Source organism: Cricetulus griseus, chromosome 2, assembly GCF_003668045.3.
Source record: "Cricetulus griseus strain 17A/GY chromosome 2, alternate assembly CriGri-PICRH-1.0, whole genome shotgun sequence".
NCBI classification, from domain to species: Eukaryota; Metazoa; Chordata; class Mammalia; order Rodentia; family Cricetidae; genus Cricetulus; species Cricetulus griseus.
The window spans coordinates 246,174,817-246,195,844 of record NC_048595.1 but is presented as its reverse complement, the minus strand read 5'-3'; the positions used below and the strand labels follow the sequence as shown (position 1 = coordinate 246,195,844).

At 35.7% G+C, this 21,028-nt stretch overlaps 1 protein-coding gene across 4 annotated transcripts in view; it reads left to right on the top strand.

Annotated features, from left to right (window-relative positions):
* The window catches only part of LOC100771923 (laminin subunit alpha-2), a 541,373-nt gene that overhangs the window by 310,379 nt on the left and 209,966 nt on the right, over positions 1-21,028 (top strand). For 3 of the 4 annotated variants that reach the window (XM_035440328.1, XM_027402872.2, XM_027402871.2), the window contains exons 16-18: positions 2,477-2,590; positions 6,897-7,024; positions 13,608-13,694. The exons of the other annotated variant lie outside the window; for it this stretch is intronic. In XM_035440328.1, the coding sequence (XP_035296219.1) occupies positions 2,477-2,590; positions 6,897-7,024; positions 13,608-13,694 (329 nt within the window). The remainder of the gene's footprint in view (positions 1-2,476; positions 2,591-6,896; positions 7,025-13,607; positions 13,695-21,028) is intronic. 4 annotated transcript variants of the gene reach the window in all.

Genomic DNA, 21,028 nt, shown 5'->3' with positions numbered 1-21,028 from the left:
CCAGGGGATATAGTACTGTCTTCTAGCCTCCTCAGGCACCACACACATATATGATGCACAGACATGCAAACAGAGTAAACAGAGTAAAGTAAATAAATAAAGTTTTAAGTAGCTGAACTAAGTTAGAGGTGTTAAGAAAGGATATATGAGAGAAGGTATACAAAAAATTTGTTTTGTTTTCAGTAAAATGAATGCCACTTCTTCCTCAGTGATCTTCCACACTTCAGTCCATTCTTATGCCTACTCAAGCAAACTGCTTTTGCTCTGGCCATCCGATTCAAGGTAGCCAAATCATGTGACTACATTTTATCACGTGACCCAGTTGATTCCTCTCTCCTGCAAATGCTTGCTTCCTTTCAACTCTATGCCAACATCACATTTCCAAAATTTCCATTTAGGGTGATTTTGCTGTCTTGTCTTTTGTGGAGAAAATATTTTCACAAGGGTGGTAATTATTCAATAAAAGAAAAACGAGAGTCAGAATGTTGTTAAAACATGAACTGAGTTCTATAAGTGAGGTGATCTTCCTTTTAGAATACTGTTCTCATTTCTATCCTTTTGGATGGGGAACGGGTACAGACGTGCCTTTGGGCTTATAAGTGGAAAGATAAGTATAATGGCTTTAATTTTTCCATGTGTATTAATGTAAATTCCATGGCTAAGGAAAAGGTTTGTAAATTAATTTTCTACTGCTGTGAAAAACATCCCACCATGAACAAGGTAACTTATAGAAGAAAGTGTTTAATCATGCTAACAACTCCAGAGGGTTAGAGGCTATGTTGCAAGAACAAAGGCATGGTAGCAGGAACATCTTAGAGCTCACATCTTGATCTGCAAGCAGAAGACAGAAGACACACTATTAATGGCACATGGCCTTTGAAAACATCAGAGCCCACCCCCCCAGCAACGTAAGTCCTTGAGCAAAACCACACCTCCTAATCCTTCTTAAATAATTCCACAAACTTACAAGCTATGAAGTCATTTTCATCCAAACTACTGCAAGGTATATGAAATTGGAATGCTTATAAAAAGAAGATTAGTGCAAGCAAAGTTCAAAAGTAGTTTTTAAATTGTTAAGAGAATAGCATTTGGATCTACTTTGACAACAATAAATTATCTGATTGTGCTGTCAGCACCGTCACATTTTACCTCCATCTGGATTGTGAAGGCTTATTGGTTTTGAAAATTATATGTTAGAAGGAATTACTTGTATCAAAATGGAGAAAAACATACTGGAAGGAGACATGAAGTTAGAATCATTGTCTCTGTACTGATCAAATTAAGAGGAAAGTGGATTTTATTTTCTTCTCAGATGAGAAATATTAGTGTGTCTTTTTCACATGTTTGTTGTTATTGTTCAAATGGAAGTTTCCTCGCATCCTGAGGCAAAAGGATCGTTTCCCACATTACACAGCATGGCTCTGTGTAGTTTATTACTTCAGTGGTTCTCTCTAGTTTCCATTTCCAACTAGAAAGGGGACCTCTTTTTGACATATGATGGTATATTTAACCATCCAGAAACATAGTAAATAACTCACAAGATGCAATTGCAACCTGAGGGTATCATAAACTTCCAGAGGGCAGCAATATTTGCACATTTTTTTTTTTTTTACATTTCATCATGTCTGTGGAAATCCACACAGAAAGGAAATGAAACGAATAGTGACAGTAGATGTGAGGTGCTGACCCGCAGGTTACCTATTGTGCAAATAACCCACTGTCATTGTTTTTCTGTTTTCAAATAATTTTGTTCCACATTTAAAACATACCAGTGGTGAATAATAAACATGCTTACAGTCAAAAAATAAAAATGAACTCAAATAACATAAGTGAACTAGCAAGGAAATATGCTAAATAAATCATAACCTATATCCTACAAATTTGAGAAGACATAAAGGACAGAGGAAATTTAAGATGAAATATGTGAATCATGAATGTGCACCAGCCACTGGCTATGTTTTGAAATGAGAGAAGGGGAAACATTGCCTTCCAAAGGATTCCAAAGATTCTGTGGATGTGAAGGTGTTAGGGTGTGGGGAAAGGTTCTCCATGCAGAGAATCAATCTGTGAAAACACGGTGTGCTCCTTTAGCCCAAGTTTCCATAAGCTCCTTTCGAGCCTGCTGCGTTCCTTTCTCAGTGTCTTTCCTTCTGTTTTCTTGTCTGTGCTTTTGGCTTTGAGACTGTCACATTTCAATTCTTTATATCTGTGCTTTATTTTACCATTTCAGAAGAGACACCAAGCTAACGTTTCCTCTAATCTCAAAACTGCCAATAACAGTAAGGTCAGTACAAAGTCCTAGTGTCAGGAGTAATAGCTCAGTAGCAATGTTTCAATAATGGCTCTGCTTTTTTGACAAGCTCATTTGCTGAGTTTGCTACCTGGGTTATTTTCTATTATTAGGAAAAGGGGAACTACTTTTCTTTTCTTTTTTTCTAAATACTGAAAAGTGACTGAAACCTTACCTTCTTTTCAGTCATGTTGGCCTAGGCACCGAAGAGTTAATGGCACTATTTTCGGTGGCATCTGTGAACCATGTCAGTGCTTTGGTCATGCAGAATCCTGTGATGACAACACAGGAGAGTGTCTGGTAAGTGCTTCTCTCTTGAAGATGCTAATTGAAAAGACTGAAATCTGATCAACAAACCCTGGAATTCTGTTTGCTACCTTTGCAACCTTGAACACGTGGGTCAGTATGTATCAAACATCTTTATCAAGAACTGAGTTGGAAGCTAAGAATGCTTTATGTGATCTGCCTAGCAACTATGAAGCTGTGCTTTTTCATATTTGTCTAAAAATTGAATTAGGATAAAATATATCATTATAAAATGTAACTAATGACTAGAATACATATCTACTATGAATATATATGGTTTCTCTCTCTTCTATAAATCTGCCAAAAGTAGACTATTCTAAAACATAAAATGATTTATATCCCTACAATATGAAAAAAACATAAAACATTACCATTAAAATAAAATAATTCACTTTTTTACATTAGAGTTTTCTTTCACCTGGAAAATAAGATCATATTACATACGTTTATTTAAAATTTTGTGCATTGAGATCAATGAAAAATGTTGTACATGGATTTTAGCATATTGAACATATGTAATGCATCTTCAGTGGAATTGCTCCTTCTACAATTGATGCTGTACTTCTAAGCAAAAAGAAGCTTCACAAAGAGCAGAGAACTATCTGTGCTGCTAAGTAGCTGGAGGCCTGGAGAGTTCTCCTGAACAGACACTCAGAGGAACTCAGGGGCATGTTAGATTTATATTGTCTGCTGTGGCATGGAGCTTGAAAGAACACCTCTCATGCCATTATTTTCACAAAACACAATTTGAGATAGTGCCAATATGGGAGGATATCATATTCTCATCTCTCTGTAGAATTTAAGGCATAGTCTGTTCTCTGTGATTCTTATGTTGTATTTCTCTTGTTCATTTCTCTGCTTTCTCCGGTACTTAAACAGGGCTAGGAGAAATCCAAAGTGAAAAAAAAAAAAAAACACAGGGCTTCTGTTCCAATATAATTTGGCATTTTAGTTTATTGGTGCACTTTCTGTTTTCTCTGCATAAGATATTTGTTCAATTGCAGAGCAGCATAAAGCATGATAGCCCTAATTTGTGGATCAGTAGATTTTTCCAATGACGATTTTACAAATAAAAAGACTGAGTGATTTTCATTTTAATTATACTACAGCCTTTTAAAGTGACTCTGGGGGAAATATTGAACTACCTTTAAACACTTTATAAGCATGCAGTAGAATATATCAAATTCCAAACTAACATTAATTTGCTTTACTTGCCCGGAAAGAACAAAAATAAATATGCCATACTACCAACCCTAAGGTATTCTATAAAGTTGAGTTCATTAGGATTAAATCAAATCCTGAATTTGGTACATTTGATGATATGACACGTTACAGAATAGGAACCATTTATTTCTGAACAAAATAGTTTCTTTCAGCAGAGTGGTGAGAATAGGAATGGAGAGAAAATTGATAGGCAGGGTCCACCAGGTTGCTGACAGTTTGAAGGCAAAGAAGAGAGAAGCCAGCCTTCCAATGATGAAAGGTTCTTGGGGAAACGACGGATTCTTAGTAGCTGAGACCCAGTCTCTTCTTCCTGTTTTCCTGAGGAAACAGATTATCCTATAGACTCTTCTGGAGATGGTCAAGCACTTCTTTCTGAATTGGTGCTGACAACTCTGTGCTTAACCCCATTCCGAATGTAATAGTTCTGACACAATCTACAGAAACAACATATTAGGATATTGTGTACGAAAGGAGTTGTTATCAATCTGTAAAGTTTTCTTTTATCTCCTTTTGACTATTCAGCAGGAATTTTTCACAATAGCAAACATAATACGAAATTTTTTATTTATAATTTTTTGGTTTTTCAAGACAGGTTCCTCTGTGCAGCCCTGGTTGTCATGGAACTTACTTTGTAAACCAGGCTGACCTCGAACACATAGAGATTCACTTGTGTTTGCCTCCAGAGTTCTGGGATTAAAGAAGTACACCACCATGCCCGGCACAGAATTTCTTTTTTTTTTTAAAGGTGATTTAGTGTAGCTTACTTTTGAATCCTGATTATAAATGAACACTTTGGGGTTCCGAACAAATTCCAGGCTTCTGCTGTGGAGTGGCTCTGTATGACAAGGTCATCCTAACTCATGTGCACTGGAGAAAACCCAGAGAGTATTTCAAGCCACCTAGGAAGGCTGTGTATGGGTCTCAGTATCTTCATAATATGAATTGCAAGCAATGTTTAAAAGTCACTTGGATGGCAAGCTACCTATGAAAAAGCCCAGTTCATCAGAGCAGAAAATCTATCTTTCCCAGTTTTGATTTTCATTGTGTTGGCTGCCTAGTGTCTGTTTTGATTACAAATGTACTTGAATTTTAAGATTACTTGAAATGTAAAAATAGAAAGTATAAGGAATTCAGTGCATTTATTTCTCTTTCAAATCTGTAGTTGAAGACATGCAAATTATCTAAGATTTTCAGTTGCATTTCAGAAATTCTAATGTTGGCCTGGTTACTATGTAATAAGTTTAGTGATCCTTCTTTTAAAAGATTTTATAGTTCTAGTTTTCATCATGTCAACTTGAAATATGAAAAGAAGTTTTGGTCCTGCCTCAACTGAGTGTGCCAGGTGTTGTTGACTCTCCATGAGGTGCCTTACCCTTTCTAAGGAGTGGATGGGGGTTGGTTGGGGAGGTGAGGGGTGGGGGAGAAGGGGGAACTATGGTTGGTATGTAAAATGATATGAAAATATTAAAAAGAAAACAATTTTTCAAAGAATAAGCTATTTCTTAGGTTTAAGAAAAATATGTGACTTACAGTAAATTTGGAAAGTGAAAGGAAGTGACAGGAAGACAAAATGAAAGGAAAAACAATTTTCTACAAATGCACCTATTTTCCTTAGTTATCTTGTGATAATTGTTAACAGCAAGAGTAACATTTGTGCTTTCTCTAAAAATATTTGCTAAACAAATTGAGACTTTTCAATAAAGAAAATCCCATTCTAAATATACCAGTTATTGTTTAAAAAATATGTACTTATTCACAGTTAATGAACTTCAGTTCCTTTACTCCATAGAATTGAATGGGAAGTCCAAAGTTAAATTAATAAATTATATTTTGGATATCTTTCAACAAACAATCCTGCCCTCTCCAAGGAATTTTAATAAGTTCTTCTCAGAATCGCATCTTTACTTATTAATGCCTATGCTTCTGTCGAGTCCATTTACTAAATGTAATTGAAATAACTCTTATTTTAAAACCTCAAAATAAATAATATTCGGAATTGCATTAACAGTCTATTCCAGTGGTCATGCAGGTTAATAACTTTATACTTGCAGTTTAAAGTTAATTTATATTTTAGCTATTTCTCTCACCGAATTTCACTACTGATCATAAAATAAAGGCTGCATAGCTCCTGGGTTCTATGAACTCTCTCTTTAGTATGTAGAAAATTTATTAATTGTATATCCTTATTAAACTAAAATATATTTCAGTAGTAAGGAGTACATTTTGATAGGAGACTAAACATGTGGGACTCTTAGAAGCCTCAAAGACAATTCTAAACTTGGTGACTGAATTGTTCACCTAAATCTCAGAATTGGTGACCTCTACAAATGCAGCCCAAACCAAAAAAAGTCATCAAGTTAAAATGAAGAGATACAAAAGAAAATTACTTTGTTTTTTAAAAACACATGTTTTCCAAAACAAATGGTAAGAGCATGTCATTTCCAGTCTTTTTTTTTTTTCTTCTTATATTTCTAAAGGCAATAGTTACATATCTTGTAGCTTCTTTCTATACTGTTGTATGTTAAAATTACTTTTCATAAACATTTACTTATGGGCCAAGTAGTCTCTTCACAGACATAATATGGGAATGCATTGTCCAATCCATCAGAATCTACTAAGTTCCAAATTATAGCCTGTGTTAAGAGAGCAAGGCCCAAGGCATTTGCACAATGAGCTACATTTCCTATCAGGGCAACATTTTTAATGCCATTAGGGCTTATAAAGCCTAAACACACACACACACACACACACACACACACACACACACACACACACACACACACACACCTTATGAAAATAAAATTAGGAAATAAAATTTTCAAATTGATAATTTTTAATGAATTTTGGTTATTGATTTTTAAGTATGTTACATTGAATCTAGCATGTAGTTGTAAGCTAAATATTAAATACATATTAAATTAACTTCCAGTGCCACTTTTGTTCTATAAAATTCAACATTTAATGTGGCAAATTACTCTCCCAAATGGGGACAGTCTAATAACTTTGGAGAAGTATTTTTGGTAACATGGTTGTGCTTGAAACCAAAGTAACGAACTAGTATGCACTTCTTTCTCAGAACTGTAAGGATCACACAGGTGGCCCATATTGCAATGAATGTCTTCCTGGTTTCTATGGTGATCCTACTCGAGGAACCTCTGAAGATTGTCAACCCTGTTCCTGTCCACTCAATATCCCATCAAATAAGTAAGTACCAGTTGACCGTACTTCACTTCCATGTCTAAAGAAGCAATTTTCATATCAGAAAGTTACATTTGTGGATTTCTCAAGAGGGTAACATAAGTTTTTTTTTTTTAACTTAAGTTTTGAAGTGTGAAGTATTTAAAATTATGACCATTTCCAAGGATTTTGCTATTTGGCCTCTAAATTTGATTTAGGACTTAAGAGATAAAACTCAAATGAAATTTCTAAATTAACTCCAAAGAACAGACCACGTTTGAGCAAATCTATACCCCTCACAAATCATCATTTATTGTAATATACTTTATGTTCAACTTGTTCCAGGGCATCATTGTATCACAAATGAATATGAACTTTGGATGATGGTTGCTATATTACCTTGTATAAATAATGTAGATTTTGAAAAATTTTAATGTAACTGTCACACAATTTCTATAAATTTTTCTCGTTTTTTCACCTACGAAAACAAGCTATTGGATCAGACATTTCAAAGCACAGGTATGTCTAAATGAATAGGTCCTGAAACAACAATGACAAAAATATTACTATAATGTACACCACACTGAAAATACATTATTAATTTTATAATGAATATTTATAAATAGTTGCCATTTTATTTCTTTATTGTTGTCCTTTCTGATGCTGTAAATTAAAACCAGGGCCTTGAACATGCTGACTGACATGCTATACCACTGAGCTACAATCTTACCCCTAACTAAATTCAAACGTACAAAGTAGACCTGTGCTGGACATAATGTGACCAGACTGCTGTCAGCTGTACATTTGAAGGGTTCACCTCCATGTTTACTGTGTATTGTCCAACGCATCTACCTATACCTAAAAATCGTTATTCCACACCAATCTTTACTGATAAGATCAGGCAGGTGACACCTGATATTCCCCTACAACACATCTCAGCCAAAATATTGTCAGTATTTTCACATCTATCATTTCAGCAATATGGTCATTCATTTTGTCTTATGAATCCCAGCCAAGTACACTTCACAAGTATAGAAATATTTTAATGTATAGACGTTATGGATTTCCTCTCAAGTCTGACCAATGTTGCACATGAGAATCATTTGGGAGAGAAGGTGCTTCATATTTACTAGAATTCATGACCCTTGTTCCCTCTATGTTTGCTGTGTGTTTCTTTTTATAAAGGCTTCTAATTATTCCTTCCTTAGAAAACTAACTCAGCAAACATTAAAAACCCACCCATGCTGCCAAAGGCATTGGGCTCCCAGTGTCTAATGATTTTGTTTCCTAAAACAAATATATTCCAGTTTGGTTTAATTACACTGAACAGGTTTTCTAACAAATAAAAATAATATAATACAATAACATCAGTAACATAGGGCATAATTGATTAATTTTAAGATAATTTATTAAAGTAAATATTTAATTATGAAATAATAATTTTACTTTTAATAGTAGATTCATAGGGAGAGAGGCTGCCTATTTTAAATTACAGATTTAATTGTGGTGTTTTTGTAAACATAAACATAAGAATTAACAGTATTCCATGTGCTTTATAAGTCATAGAAGTTTTATGACTAAAGTCATATATTCTTTCAAATTTAAAACAATTCACAAAATAGTTATAGTTTAGCTGTACAACCATGTTGTGGGAAGATCATCTTTATTTAATAGCCTAAATATTTTCATCAAAACAATTCAGTAGGTGTAAGCACTTAATGATGAAGGAAACCATCTTCTCATATGGGGAATAAAAAACCTTTAAAAAACAAATTTACTGTTGTAATCTGAGCTAGGTACTCTGATGTATAATTGAATTTTCACATTTAATTTATAAGATGAGATTTGAATTTTCACAGGTTATTCAGAAATAATAAAAAAGAGCTAAAGGTTGCTGCAACCTCCATCTGAAGTGCAGGCTTAGTGATAGCTTTATCTTAGTGATTTATCTCTTAATCCTTGGTCATAAATCTTAGAAATCACAGGCATTTTGGCTCCAAATTTCTTAGATAATATTGCTAAATAAATCAAATGTGAGGGAGATAAAAACAGATTGGTATAATTATTAAGATGTATGGATACAGATGAGCATATAATATTTAAATTATAACTATAGAACACCTTCATCAGCTTTTTACAGTGTACACTGTCCTTTTCGTCTTACTGATGTATATATTTTTACCATACATAGTAACTAAAGTAATGAAATTTCCTTCTGGAGAAGCAAATAAAGTATAAGCATTTCAGTTTATATTCATTAATTTTTAGTTACATTGATCATAGTTTAAAGACAAAAATCCATGAATTTTTTGCTTGAACACTTAGGATTTAAAAAAGAAAAGATACTATCATTGAAGACTTTTGAAATTTCCCTCAGTTGTGCAATGTGTTTAGAGGTATTGTCAGAGTGATGGGAGGTTGGGCTTTGACAAGTCCTATGTAGTACTTGGTAGGCATCGGGAATACCAAGAGCTAGGTTTGTAAAACAATGGAACATTTCTAGATTTGATTTTAGGGATTACATATAAGGTTTTATTGGGCTGGGGAAATGGCTCAATGGATACTCTACTTACCAAATAAGCATGATGACAAGAGTTTAAACTCTGTGTCTATCCAAAAGTTAAATAGGCATGACAGAGATTTATAGTCTCAAAAATTAGGAAGTGGAGATAGGCAATCTGAAGAGAAAGTCAAAATTGGTGATCTGCAGATCTAGAGAGACAGATCCTCCCTAGGTAAATAAAGTAGATATTAAGTGAGATAACCAACATCAGTTTCAGGCCACCATGAATGAGCACACACACATGTACAGCCCCATACATGTGTGCATACATAAATACCAAAACCATACACACATGTACACTATACACATATGTACACACACACACAGTAACATTAAATTAACAAAATTGGTACTTATAATTGTGAAATTTATTTTAGGACAAGCTATTCCACTATATTCCATGACAATTTAACATTGTTGAGGGCAAAGCTAGTTATACGTGTACATGTGAATTCATAGTTACACATAAATTGATTTACATTTATTCATGTAGTATTGTGATTGTACATATGAGTTTATGTGTGTGTGCATGCACACATTGCACAACTGAGGGAAATTTCAAAAGTCTTTTTACATATAGTAATATATGCTTCGCTAGCTAGAAGGGCTATACTATTCATCACAACAGTAGCTTGTCTATCTGCAATATCTGTGCTCTTGGATCACCCAGTGTTTAGTGTCATGGGCTGGAAAATGTAGGAAGAAGGACCTTTTATTCTGTTGGAGAAGAATGAGCCAACTAGAGTTGAATGGCATAAGGTGGAATCACTTGAAGTCGGTGATCATTTTACCATTCGCTCTTTGTGTCTCACAGCAATTAACTTCATATTTGGACAAGAATCAGTTTAGAGATGCCTCTTCTACTGGTCCAGAGTCCAGGGCATCATTACTATGCACATTAGTTGCTCATTCTAATTTTTTTTATGTTATTGGCTGGCACCTTCTCCTATAGCTGCTGCTACAGTTACTCCAGAAAAAAAAAAAACAGTGCTCAGGTAGCATTATTTAAAAAATATGAAAGCATACATAGGGGGATATTTTAAGAGGAGATTTTATTTGAATACATTGTGGCAAGTATTTATATTACCAGGAGTTTAAACTCACGTAATCTCACCAGCAAGTTTGAATGACAGGTGGTTATAGGGAGGGAAGTGGATCAAATGAAGGCCCTGAAGTCATGAATCTCATGTAAATTCTCCTGGAAATTAGTGTGTGACCTTGAAGAAGAAAAAATAAGTTTGTTTCAGCCAGCTCATAAGAATATGCTAAAATTCCATACACTTATGATAAAAGTCCTCTGAAATGTAAGAGCTTGTCACATTGCATATATTGTTATTGCTTAATACTTTTTTCCTGAAAAGGTATCTCTCTCTGTCAGTAAGCTCAGTTGACTGACTATATTGCTGTGAGTTTTAACTGACAACAGAGTATTTTTAAGAATTTAGGATTTATTTTAGAAATGGTTTTAAGATGTCAGAAGCTTGTCACCCACCTCTGACATGTCTTTATGGTAAGCTGCCTTAGAATTTTAAAGAATAATTCACTTGGTTTTCATTCAGTTACTATAGTCCAACAAGGCTAGTAAACTCAAGCTTCTCCTTGGGGCTCCTGTCTCCATAAAGATAAGGCAGTTAGAGAATGCCAATTTTGGAAGAACACAGATGTACACAATAGTGAGTTGTCAGAATTCAGGTCCTTCTTTCAGGTTTTCAAACAATAATAAATGACAAGGAAGTAATGGGAACAATAGTTTTCCCATTTATTTGTTTTAATAAGTGCCAAGACCTCACACCTGTGAACCCTTTTGTGGTGCACTCTCCTCTAACAAGAGAGTCCTCTTAGACTACAAGCTGAGTTCTGACAACTCCCATCAGAACCTCTCCACTTAGATAACATTTATATGTTCAAGGTTTTCCTGAATGAGTTTCTCTTTTACCTCACAGATTCATTTAGGCTTTCCAATGAGTTAAAATAGCTAGTCTGAAGGGTCCAATGGATCATAATAACTTCTTACTATAGAGAAATGAGAACTATTGAAGCATTGCATGACCACTTAGAATTATGCCAGAGGAAGGTTACCTTTAAATGGTAGTCACAATCTGATTGGCACCAAGTTGGACAAATATTCTTGAGTCATACCAAGTGTCAGATGCAGAAAAAGACCAGGGCCCAATGTGTTTAATTTATTGTGATGTCTTTAATTATTTGGTTTTTAATCAATTCTTTACTAAATAGTTTTATATTAGAATAGAAAATATTATGGGGAAAACATAATTGGAGTAAGATTAATTGAGGGCAGTTACCTTTAAAACAGTGGATGACATGGAGTCTAGAACAATTGATCTCACAGAGATCATTCCTATGAGAAGAGACTGAGAGTGATGGGAAGCAGTGGAGTAGAGAAGGCCGATCAACAAATATGAAACTGTAATTAATAGATACCAAGAATCTCTCACATGATATATAATAAGGAGTCTGTAGGTAAGAGCAATACACAAACAAACACATACACACACACACACAAATATATATAATTTCAGAAATCTGCAACATGAGACTCTGAAAAATTTTAATGTAAAAAAATGAAAGATGTTTTAGGACATATGTTTAACACGATTTAAATACATACAAGGCATACTGTGAAACATGATATAGCATCTATATGTAATTATATTATCACATAAATATAAAATCTATAATTGTATTATATATAATTTTGTATATCAGATAAAAATAAAATTTTAAGATAAGCAAAGGGGTCAAGACCAGGCTGGAGAAACCCATAGATACAGCTGACCTGAACAAGGGGGAGTTCATGGATTCCAGACTGTTAGCTGGGAAACCAGCATAGGACTGATCCAGACTCCCCGAATGTGGGTGTCAGTTGGGAGGTCTAAGCAATCTATGGGGCCTCTGGTAGTGGATCAGTATTTATCCCTAGTATACAGATGGACTTTGGGAGCCCATTCCATATAGAGGGATGCTCTCTCAGCCTAGACACATGGGGGAGGGCCTACACCCTGCTCCAAATGATATGACAGACTTTAAAGATCCCCCATGAAAGGCCTCAACCTCCCTGTGGAGCAGAAAGGGAATGGGATAGGGGGTTGGTGGGGGACCAAAGGAGGAGGGAAGGGAGAGGGAACAAAGATTGACATGTAAAACAAGCTTGTTCCTAATTTAAATAAAAATTAAATAAATTTTAAAAAAGAACAGTGTAACAGAGAACTCAGAATGCATAAGGGCTGGCTCATGGCAAAACCAGGAGACAGTTACATTGAGTTAGTTGTTGCTCGAGAGGTGTCTCTTACCAGAAGTGGCACTAACGCTGAACAGGGGAAAAGGGGGGGTGAGGTGATGCTGCCATATAACTGTGCTGGTTTTCTCACTTGATATCACACTCTGTCATTTCAGCCCCTAATTTTGTTTAAAGACAGGTAAATTTTGGCACATGCCAGGAGATGGGAAACAACAAAGCTAGTTTGTTTTAATTTGTGTAATTATAAATCAAGCAGAATGTATGCATTAGATCTTTACTGAAAGCTTCTTCCATCCATGTAAACACATGCCTGTGGGCACATACGCACAGCAGCCTGCATGCCCTGCCCCGTGGTGGCTGCTCTGAATATAGGAACCCACACAGCCACCATGACTCTACTGATGTCTAAACGTCTCCCGGAATTCTACATGCTGCGTCAAATTCTGAAGATATGCTTGGAGAGGAAGGCTGTGCAAGTAGGTTTTATAAGGGCTATGGAATTCTTGAAAAGCTGCTGTGTGTTCACTCTTCTTACTGGTGATCTCAGAAAAGTCAAAAGTCAGTTAATAACATGTCACAGGGACCCTGCTCTTCACTGGGATATATTCATATCTGTTGAAATAGCGATGCCATTTCATCCCCCATTGGCTAGACTCTATTTTCTGCCTGCGAGATGAGACTGGCCAGCCTGTACTCTTTGGTCACTGCAGTGGTAGAGAAAGAGATAGGAGGGTTCACTGTTAATGATCTCATGGATGCTTCTTCTTATCTCCCAAACATCACCACAGCTTTAGTCCAACATGCCATTTAGACCGGAGTCTGGGATTGATCTGTGATGAATGTCCTGTTGGGTACACAGGACCACGCTGTGAGAGGTAAGCACATACCACATTGTCTTGCAAAATGATTTCTACCTTGGGAGTTATAAAGCCACAGGCATGATCTTCCCCTGCTCCAGAAAAGCTGCAGTGCTCAAAGAGGTGAAATAAACTTTCTTATCACACTTGTCACACAAATGCATTCTATTTTTATAGTTTATTTATTCTCTGGAAATTGGTCTATAAATCTCCATTCACTCAGAGGATATCTGATTAATGTTTTAATCTTAAAGGTTAAGCATTAACCTACACTCTTTTTAAAAAAGTGTTGCTCAAGTGGAAAGCCATCATTTTAAGATTTATCTTACTGTCTACCCTTGGAACCATTTATTTTTCATAATTATCTTTTTGTCCTTAAAATGTGGCTTAAATTCATAGTTCATAGTTCATCAAGTGGCCTATAATTTACTGTAAATATATTTGAAACAAAAACAAAGTGTAATTTATTATCATGATTTATATCCCCTTCTAATCATTCTTAAACTGGTATCTTAATTCCTGTTGAGTTTCTGGGCAGCAGGAACATAGATATTATTTTAGACAATTTCCATAATCGTATTTCTTCCTTAAAAATATTCAAAGAACTGTTTTTTGTGTGTATTCACTCCTAATTTAACAAGTGATGCAAGTTTCTTCCTTGAAGATGTGGACAAACAGAACACCTCCTCCCCCTGTGTTTAATGCTGAAAAGAATTCCTCTTGGAGACCATTGCTGGGGATATGGGTGAGACAGAGGAAGACAAACCATATTATGGACATGGTTTGCCTTCACTCCTCCTCACCAAGGCCAACCATAAGGAGAGCTATTTCTATCCATCTTTTCCTGCTTTTTTGGCAGCTATCGCCTGTTCAAACCTTCACCCAGGGAGAAGTTGGCCAGCAGCTAGTGGTCTGCACACAGCATGCCAGCTGCAGTTTCCAGCAATAATAGGCCTGTGGCAGCATCTGTAAATGAGAAAGGGGAGAATGGACCTGAAATAAGTGCAGTTGAGAAACCGAACATCTTTAATTGTGTATTTTTTCAAAAAAAAAAAAAAGAGAAAGGCATGAGTATATATGGCATTCTAATAGGACAGCATACCATCACTGAGGTAGATTTACATCAATGTCTAGTACCCCCTAGCTCACTACAGACGATCTTTTTTTTTAGCAACTGGAAAATGACAGCTGTTCTGTCATACAAGGCTATTAAATCTGCTTATTTGGGTGAGCATGGTCTCTTATGTGTTTATTTTGCTTTGCTTGGTGCACTGTCCTTTCTACACATTAGACAGTTTCTGAAACATCTGCAATTTAACAAGTTACATTTTATTTAACTAATATTTATTTTGCAAGTACCATATGTTAGGTACAAGGTAACACACTGAAAACAAACAGATGTGTTTTTCCATCTTTGTCCTCAAGTAGCTCACACCCTTCTTTAATGTCAGTAAGAAGAGTCACATGTGTTCTAGGGAGAATTCTAATTGATGAAAATCAGCAAGGAAAGAAGTAGCTGACAGAAAGCATGATGTCCTGTCTAAAATCTGTATTATTCAGATTAAAAAGAGAGTGAGATACATACACCGTGTAGCAAATGGTACATCTTAATTCTAATTTAAATTTGTCAGCCAAAAATAATCTACTAATATTATTAGAGAGGTAATGAGATGATGTATTTTCTTAGCCATCATTTGGGTTAAGATTTTCCTTGAACACGTGGGTTTGCCATTTCAGTATTTTTGAGTCAAAATATCCATCAGATGGATCATAAATACTAACAGAAATATTTTTGAGATGTAGTTGTGGATATTGAAAAATAGCAGAGTCGGGCTCAAGATGGGCTACTTGCATATCTTGTGACCATTCTGTGAAAGACTTGTGTGATCCCTGTATGCACACAACAACCAAAACCAATGTTTTAAAACTGACATGGTGTCTTCCATGCTGTTACTATTCCTGTAGTAAGGACTTCCATAATTACTATTCTTTTGCTTAAATTAGAAATAAAAGAAGAGGCACAAGATGAGACATGAGACTATTAGACATATTAACCAGTTTATTATAGGCCTGGCAGAGTAGAGAGACTAAGAGAGAAGAGGAACAGGGTTAATGGCTGACTGCCATAGCCGGTTGCCATAGACAGAGAAGCAGAGAGAAGAGACAGAGGGGCAGAGAGAGTATAGGTGGGAGAAGATAAGAGGAGTAGAAACAGAGAGAAAAGAGCATAAGTGGGCAGGGGTCTGCCATTTAAAGAGGTCCTTTGCACCTGTGTGCAGATTTAGTTCCCATAGATCCCTGGGCTGACCATGTTACTGCCTGAATGGATTCTGCCAGATAACAAAGGCAAGCCAGCATAATGCCTGAACCTTTCAATAATCACTTAAGTTCAGGAGATGTCCATGAACGTGTTAATAGACAATGAGGAAGCCCAGTGAAAGTGTTTGGCTCAGATATGACTATACATATGCAGACTTAAATCTTCTACCTTTATTTTAGGATATGAATATGTTGAGAAGACATGAATTACAACTTTATATTCTCTATCTAAATTTATTTCCTTTGTGAGACTACAGTCTTCTATGGAAGTTGTGATGATTTAGATGCATTGACTGGACAATTAGAATTTTTCTCTATTCTCTTTCAAAAGCCATCCTGAATTAAAGTTCTGACAAGTTCCAGAGTTCAATATGTTTGTGTGCATGTGCGTGTGGTAGGTGAGTGTCTATGATTATCAGTGTTTCATAAAAATGGATACATAGTGTGGCTGACCAGTCCTGAGTAACCAATACCTTTCCCTGGTCCTCACAATTAGCTTTCCCTTTAGATCTAACTAACTGCCTTCCTTTTCTTCCCACTCTTAGAAGAATAACTGTTCAGAAAATATTCAGCATCCTAAATCAAACACTGGGAACTGACAGCATCTATATCTTCATTTGTTACATTCTGACTCCATCCCATTTCCTTTAAATGATGCATTTATTTATTCTCTGAAATTGTACCCAATATATTTTCATTATATTCATGCCTCAGCCCCTCCCAGACGTTTTCTCACTTCCATTCTCACCCAACTTCATCCCTCCCCTTTAAAAAAGACCCCCACATGCAAAACTACCCAACTATCCAAATGAACAAACCCCAAAACAGAGTGTGCTACTTCTTGAGTGTGGTTAATACACAAGGTGTCATCCTTTGTAGAAAACTGACTTTCCCTCTTACAGCAGCAACAAAATGTCAATAGTCCCTTAGCTATCCTCCTCTGTCCTGAGGAATCATGCAATTTTTGTTTTGGGGCAAGATTTGCAAGAAATGAGAAGGTAATAGAAACCACAAACCAAGTCTAAAAATTCCACATACTCCTGTTTTCCTACCTGTCAAATTCCTTTACTGGAGCATATAGTACAAGATGGATTTGTCCTTTGAATTGAGGGAATGAAAAATGCAAGCAAAATGGCCAACCAACAAAACTAGTGAATAGGATGACAACTGTAAATAGAACAATGTATCAAATTATTAATGAAATTCTTAGGGATTCCAGTTGCTATTTGTAACCTGCAAACACTTAACAGAGCTTCTATGCTGAGGAAGACTTACATCGAGGAAACAGAGCTAGGAAATCAAGAAAAAGATGTTTATCATGGTACTTTGTTAAGATTCTAGGCTTAGAGCATTTAGAACAGTAGAGAGAAACGGCATTGTGAAAGACATGAAGGGATCAAGTGAGCACTGGACTATGAAGGAAAAATTAAAAAGAACACAAAGCTAATTAAGTGCCAGTGACACTGAGTCAGATACTAAGGGACTCTTGGCATCTGTAGTCTCAACAATATATTGAGACCCTGAGAAATACCATGACACATTAACTAAGAGAATTAATTTTACAGGAAAAAGTGAAACAGTACAATTTGTGGATTTGTTAAACCCCAACTCCTCCTCAGCTGGCGAATACTAAGAACTCACTAGGTAAAAAGAAAGAAGCCCAAAGAGTACTTACATAGTAACCATGGAAAATGTGGAAGATAATTGACCCCAAAGGCTTAACATTTTGAAATTTTACCATGTTTCAATTTAAATTTTAAATGAAATTTAAGTTTAATTTAACTTACATTTAAATAATGTAAATTTAAAATTCACCAAATTTTAACCACAAGATTCACACTGGATATAAATGGAGGTCATTTTTCTTTCATTTCAATTCCAAGAAGCCATTTAGATATTCTCTATTTCAGAGAGGTCTTAATCTGGATCAAGTACACTCATTCTCAATCACAATGCTGCAGACATTTTCTGTCCAAGTCTCAATCTTCAATCCTTAGGTCTTGGCTGCAGAGAGGCACTTATTCCTTCTTAATAATTCTGTCACAATCAGAATTGTGACAGCTAAGGTTTTTAGATGCTGCTTGCATGCAATTGTGAACTTGGAGAAAGGAGTGATTGGCTCTTGGATCTAGCACCCAGATTTTGTGCCCAAGAACCACTTCTTGCCAGTGCAGCCTCGGCGCTGTGCTCAGGGGTCCAGTTGGGCCCACTGCCTCTGCGCTGCTTTCAGGTTTGGCAAAGGCACCTTGTGAGCAATGCCAGCTAGCCTAGTATTTAGCTGAATGGGAAGTAGTGAGACTACAGCACCACAGCCCAGGCAAACCCATTAGATGACAGGCTTCTCCTTGGCTGATGTAGTTCTCTCTGAAAGATGACTACATTCCTTCTGCCTTTAAACCAGGCACTAGCACCTGTTCAGTTACCAGCAGTCAGCTCTGCGTCCTGAAAAGGTCTGTTGATGAAAGTTTTCTTCTCTAGCCTGGTCCCACCACCCTTCTCATCTCCAAACACACAAAGACTTATATTAATTATTAAACTCTTGGTCAAATGGCTAGGGCTTCTTAATGGCTAGCTCTGTCTTAATTATTAACCCATTTTTATTAATCTATGTATTTCCACATGGTCTTGGCTTACCGGAGAATGCCTGGTCCTGTTAACTACTTTGGCAGCTCCATGATGATTCTTTCTGCCGGGTTTTCTCTATCTTTCTCAGAATTCTCCTTGTCTCCTAGTCCTACCTATCACCCTACCTCTTTTGACCACATGTTGTATTCATCAACCAATAAGAGAAACACATATATAGAAGAACACTCCCATCACAGGGCTTTGGGGGTTCTGTACATTGATTCTCTCATGTATCTCTAGTTGTTCTGTGGTTAGATTTTTAAGTGTATATTTCTTGGGCCTAGACACTAGGATGATACTATGCCTTTTATATATTAGTGTAATATAAAATTGCTCTGTTGATTTCTCTCCTTTTCTATTTAAGCTTTGTTTTTAAGGAAGATGGAGAATGAGAAATTAGGTCAAAGATGATTTCTGAGAATTGATGGAGCAGAGTGAGATAAAAGTCCTTTCAGTCCTATTGTATTTTTTCCTATTATACTTGGTCTCTATATCTGCCATTCATCCTCATTAGTTTTTCCCCTCCTATAGTAAATGATATTGTTCCCAAATGATCACCTACAGAACTGTTGTATAGCCTGAATTCACATTTACATTTAAATATTCTTTTGTCAAACAATAATGATTTGACCTGAGAAATTACAAATATGGAAAGGTATAGGCAACATGTTTCCATATTTAACAAAGAACCCCACAAAATGTTCTTTAGTGTCTGCATTTTGCCCTTTCTGTGAAAATGAGAGGTCTGGAGATTTCACATTATAATTAGTTTTGGGAAAGAGAAAATCTGGGAGGCTGGGGCAACCTACAGAGCTATAATATTTACTAAATTTAAATAGATGGCACAAAAGAGTAATAGTAAATTTCATTATTGATACTAGGCTTGTAGCATGATATTCTCTCCCACTGGGATGCTTTTTATTCCCTAATGAAATCTCTTTAGCTCTTTTTAAAGTCCTATGCACACATGTATATGTCAGGAATAAACACGAAATGATTAAACATTTAAAGGTTGTTCATATGTGACTGTGCACTAGGAGGAGGTAAGAATTCCACATCAATCATGTGGTATATGAATTGTCACGTATATTCACACATTTTCTTTATCTATATCCTGAAATAAAATTGGCAGGTGCCTGCTTATTTATTCTGTTATTTATTCTGTTTAATTGTATTTTTCTGCTTGCATATTTTAATTCCAGGAGAATATGGGTACATTTGTCAGAAAATGTGTAATACTTCATTACATAATTCCATCTCTCCTGAGGTCAACAAGACATTATGAAAGAATCAAGATGAAAGTAATGGGTTTTTTTTTTTTGGCTTTGATAATGATTAGTATACAACTGTTTGTCTTACTGGCAAAGGCAATCTTAGGAAAAGCAAAATGAGATGTGAGCATATGAGGACATTATCATAATATCCTAAGATCAAATAAGGTAAAAATCAGGTTACAAATTCAAAGTTATCCTCTTATTTATTAAAAGAAAACTTCAGAAGGAATTGTGAGGAAATTTTATGCACTATAATGCTATTTCATGGTCTATAGTAGAGAACTAATAAGTAATTATTGGCAATAATAATTAGTAGCAATATTCTTCTAATATCTGATTATACAGTTTTCAGAATTTTACTAACCATCTTGTGGAATAATTAAAATACCTCTTAAAAGATTGGGATAAAATCTCAGATCTGCAACATTTTTTCCCACTTATAAAGCTTCTATGAAACTTAGGATGATCAATCTATCTGTACCAAATGAACAACTTTGACCTAATAATGTTATTAATGCATACTGTAGTTAAAACATTCATGTTTCAAATGGAAGAGCATCTCTTGTATCTGAGCAGAAGGCACACAGCATTGGCAATGTATGCTGTCTCCTACAGTGTTCATGTTTCCTCTAAGTTTCGAGCACTGCTGGGAAGTATTTTATTTGATAAGATGTCACATATAGCAGAGGTAGAGTGGCCACAGACTTCCAATGCTCCTTCATCTCTTCTTTGATACAAAGCAGGAGAAAATGTAACTGAGGGGACCAAGCCAAACAGAAATGGGAAATCTGAGCATCTTTACTATTGAATAGTATTTTAAAACATGTACAACAGGGAAACATGGTTAACATAACTCATAACACAGTTTCTAAATGATAAATGTATGTGTTGTTTTTTTTTTTCAAATACAGTTTGGGGTTGGATGTTTTTAATGAAGACATAGAATTCTCTGATGTGAATTTGTGTGACTGGTCAGCACCACCCTATAGCCCACTGCTGTAATAGCAAGCACCCCTACTTAGACTTCTCCTGAATGAAGACTCTTCACCGAAAAGCAGCCTCTTAATATATATGCGAATGTACACAAACACTTTGTTAATTCAGAACTCCTTACCCAAGTGACAGTATTTTCTG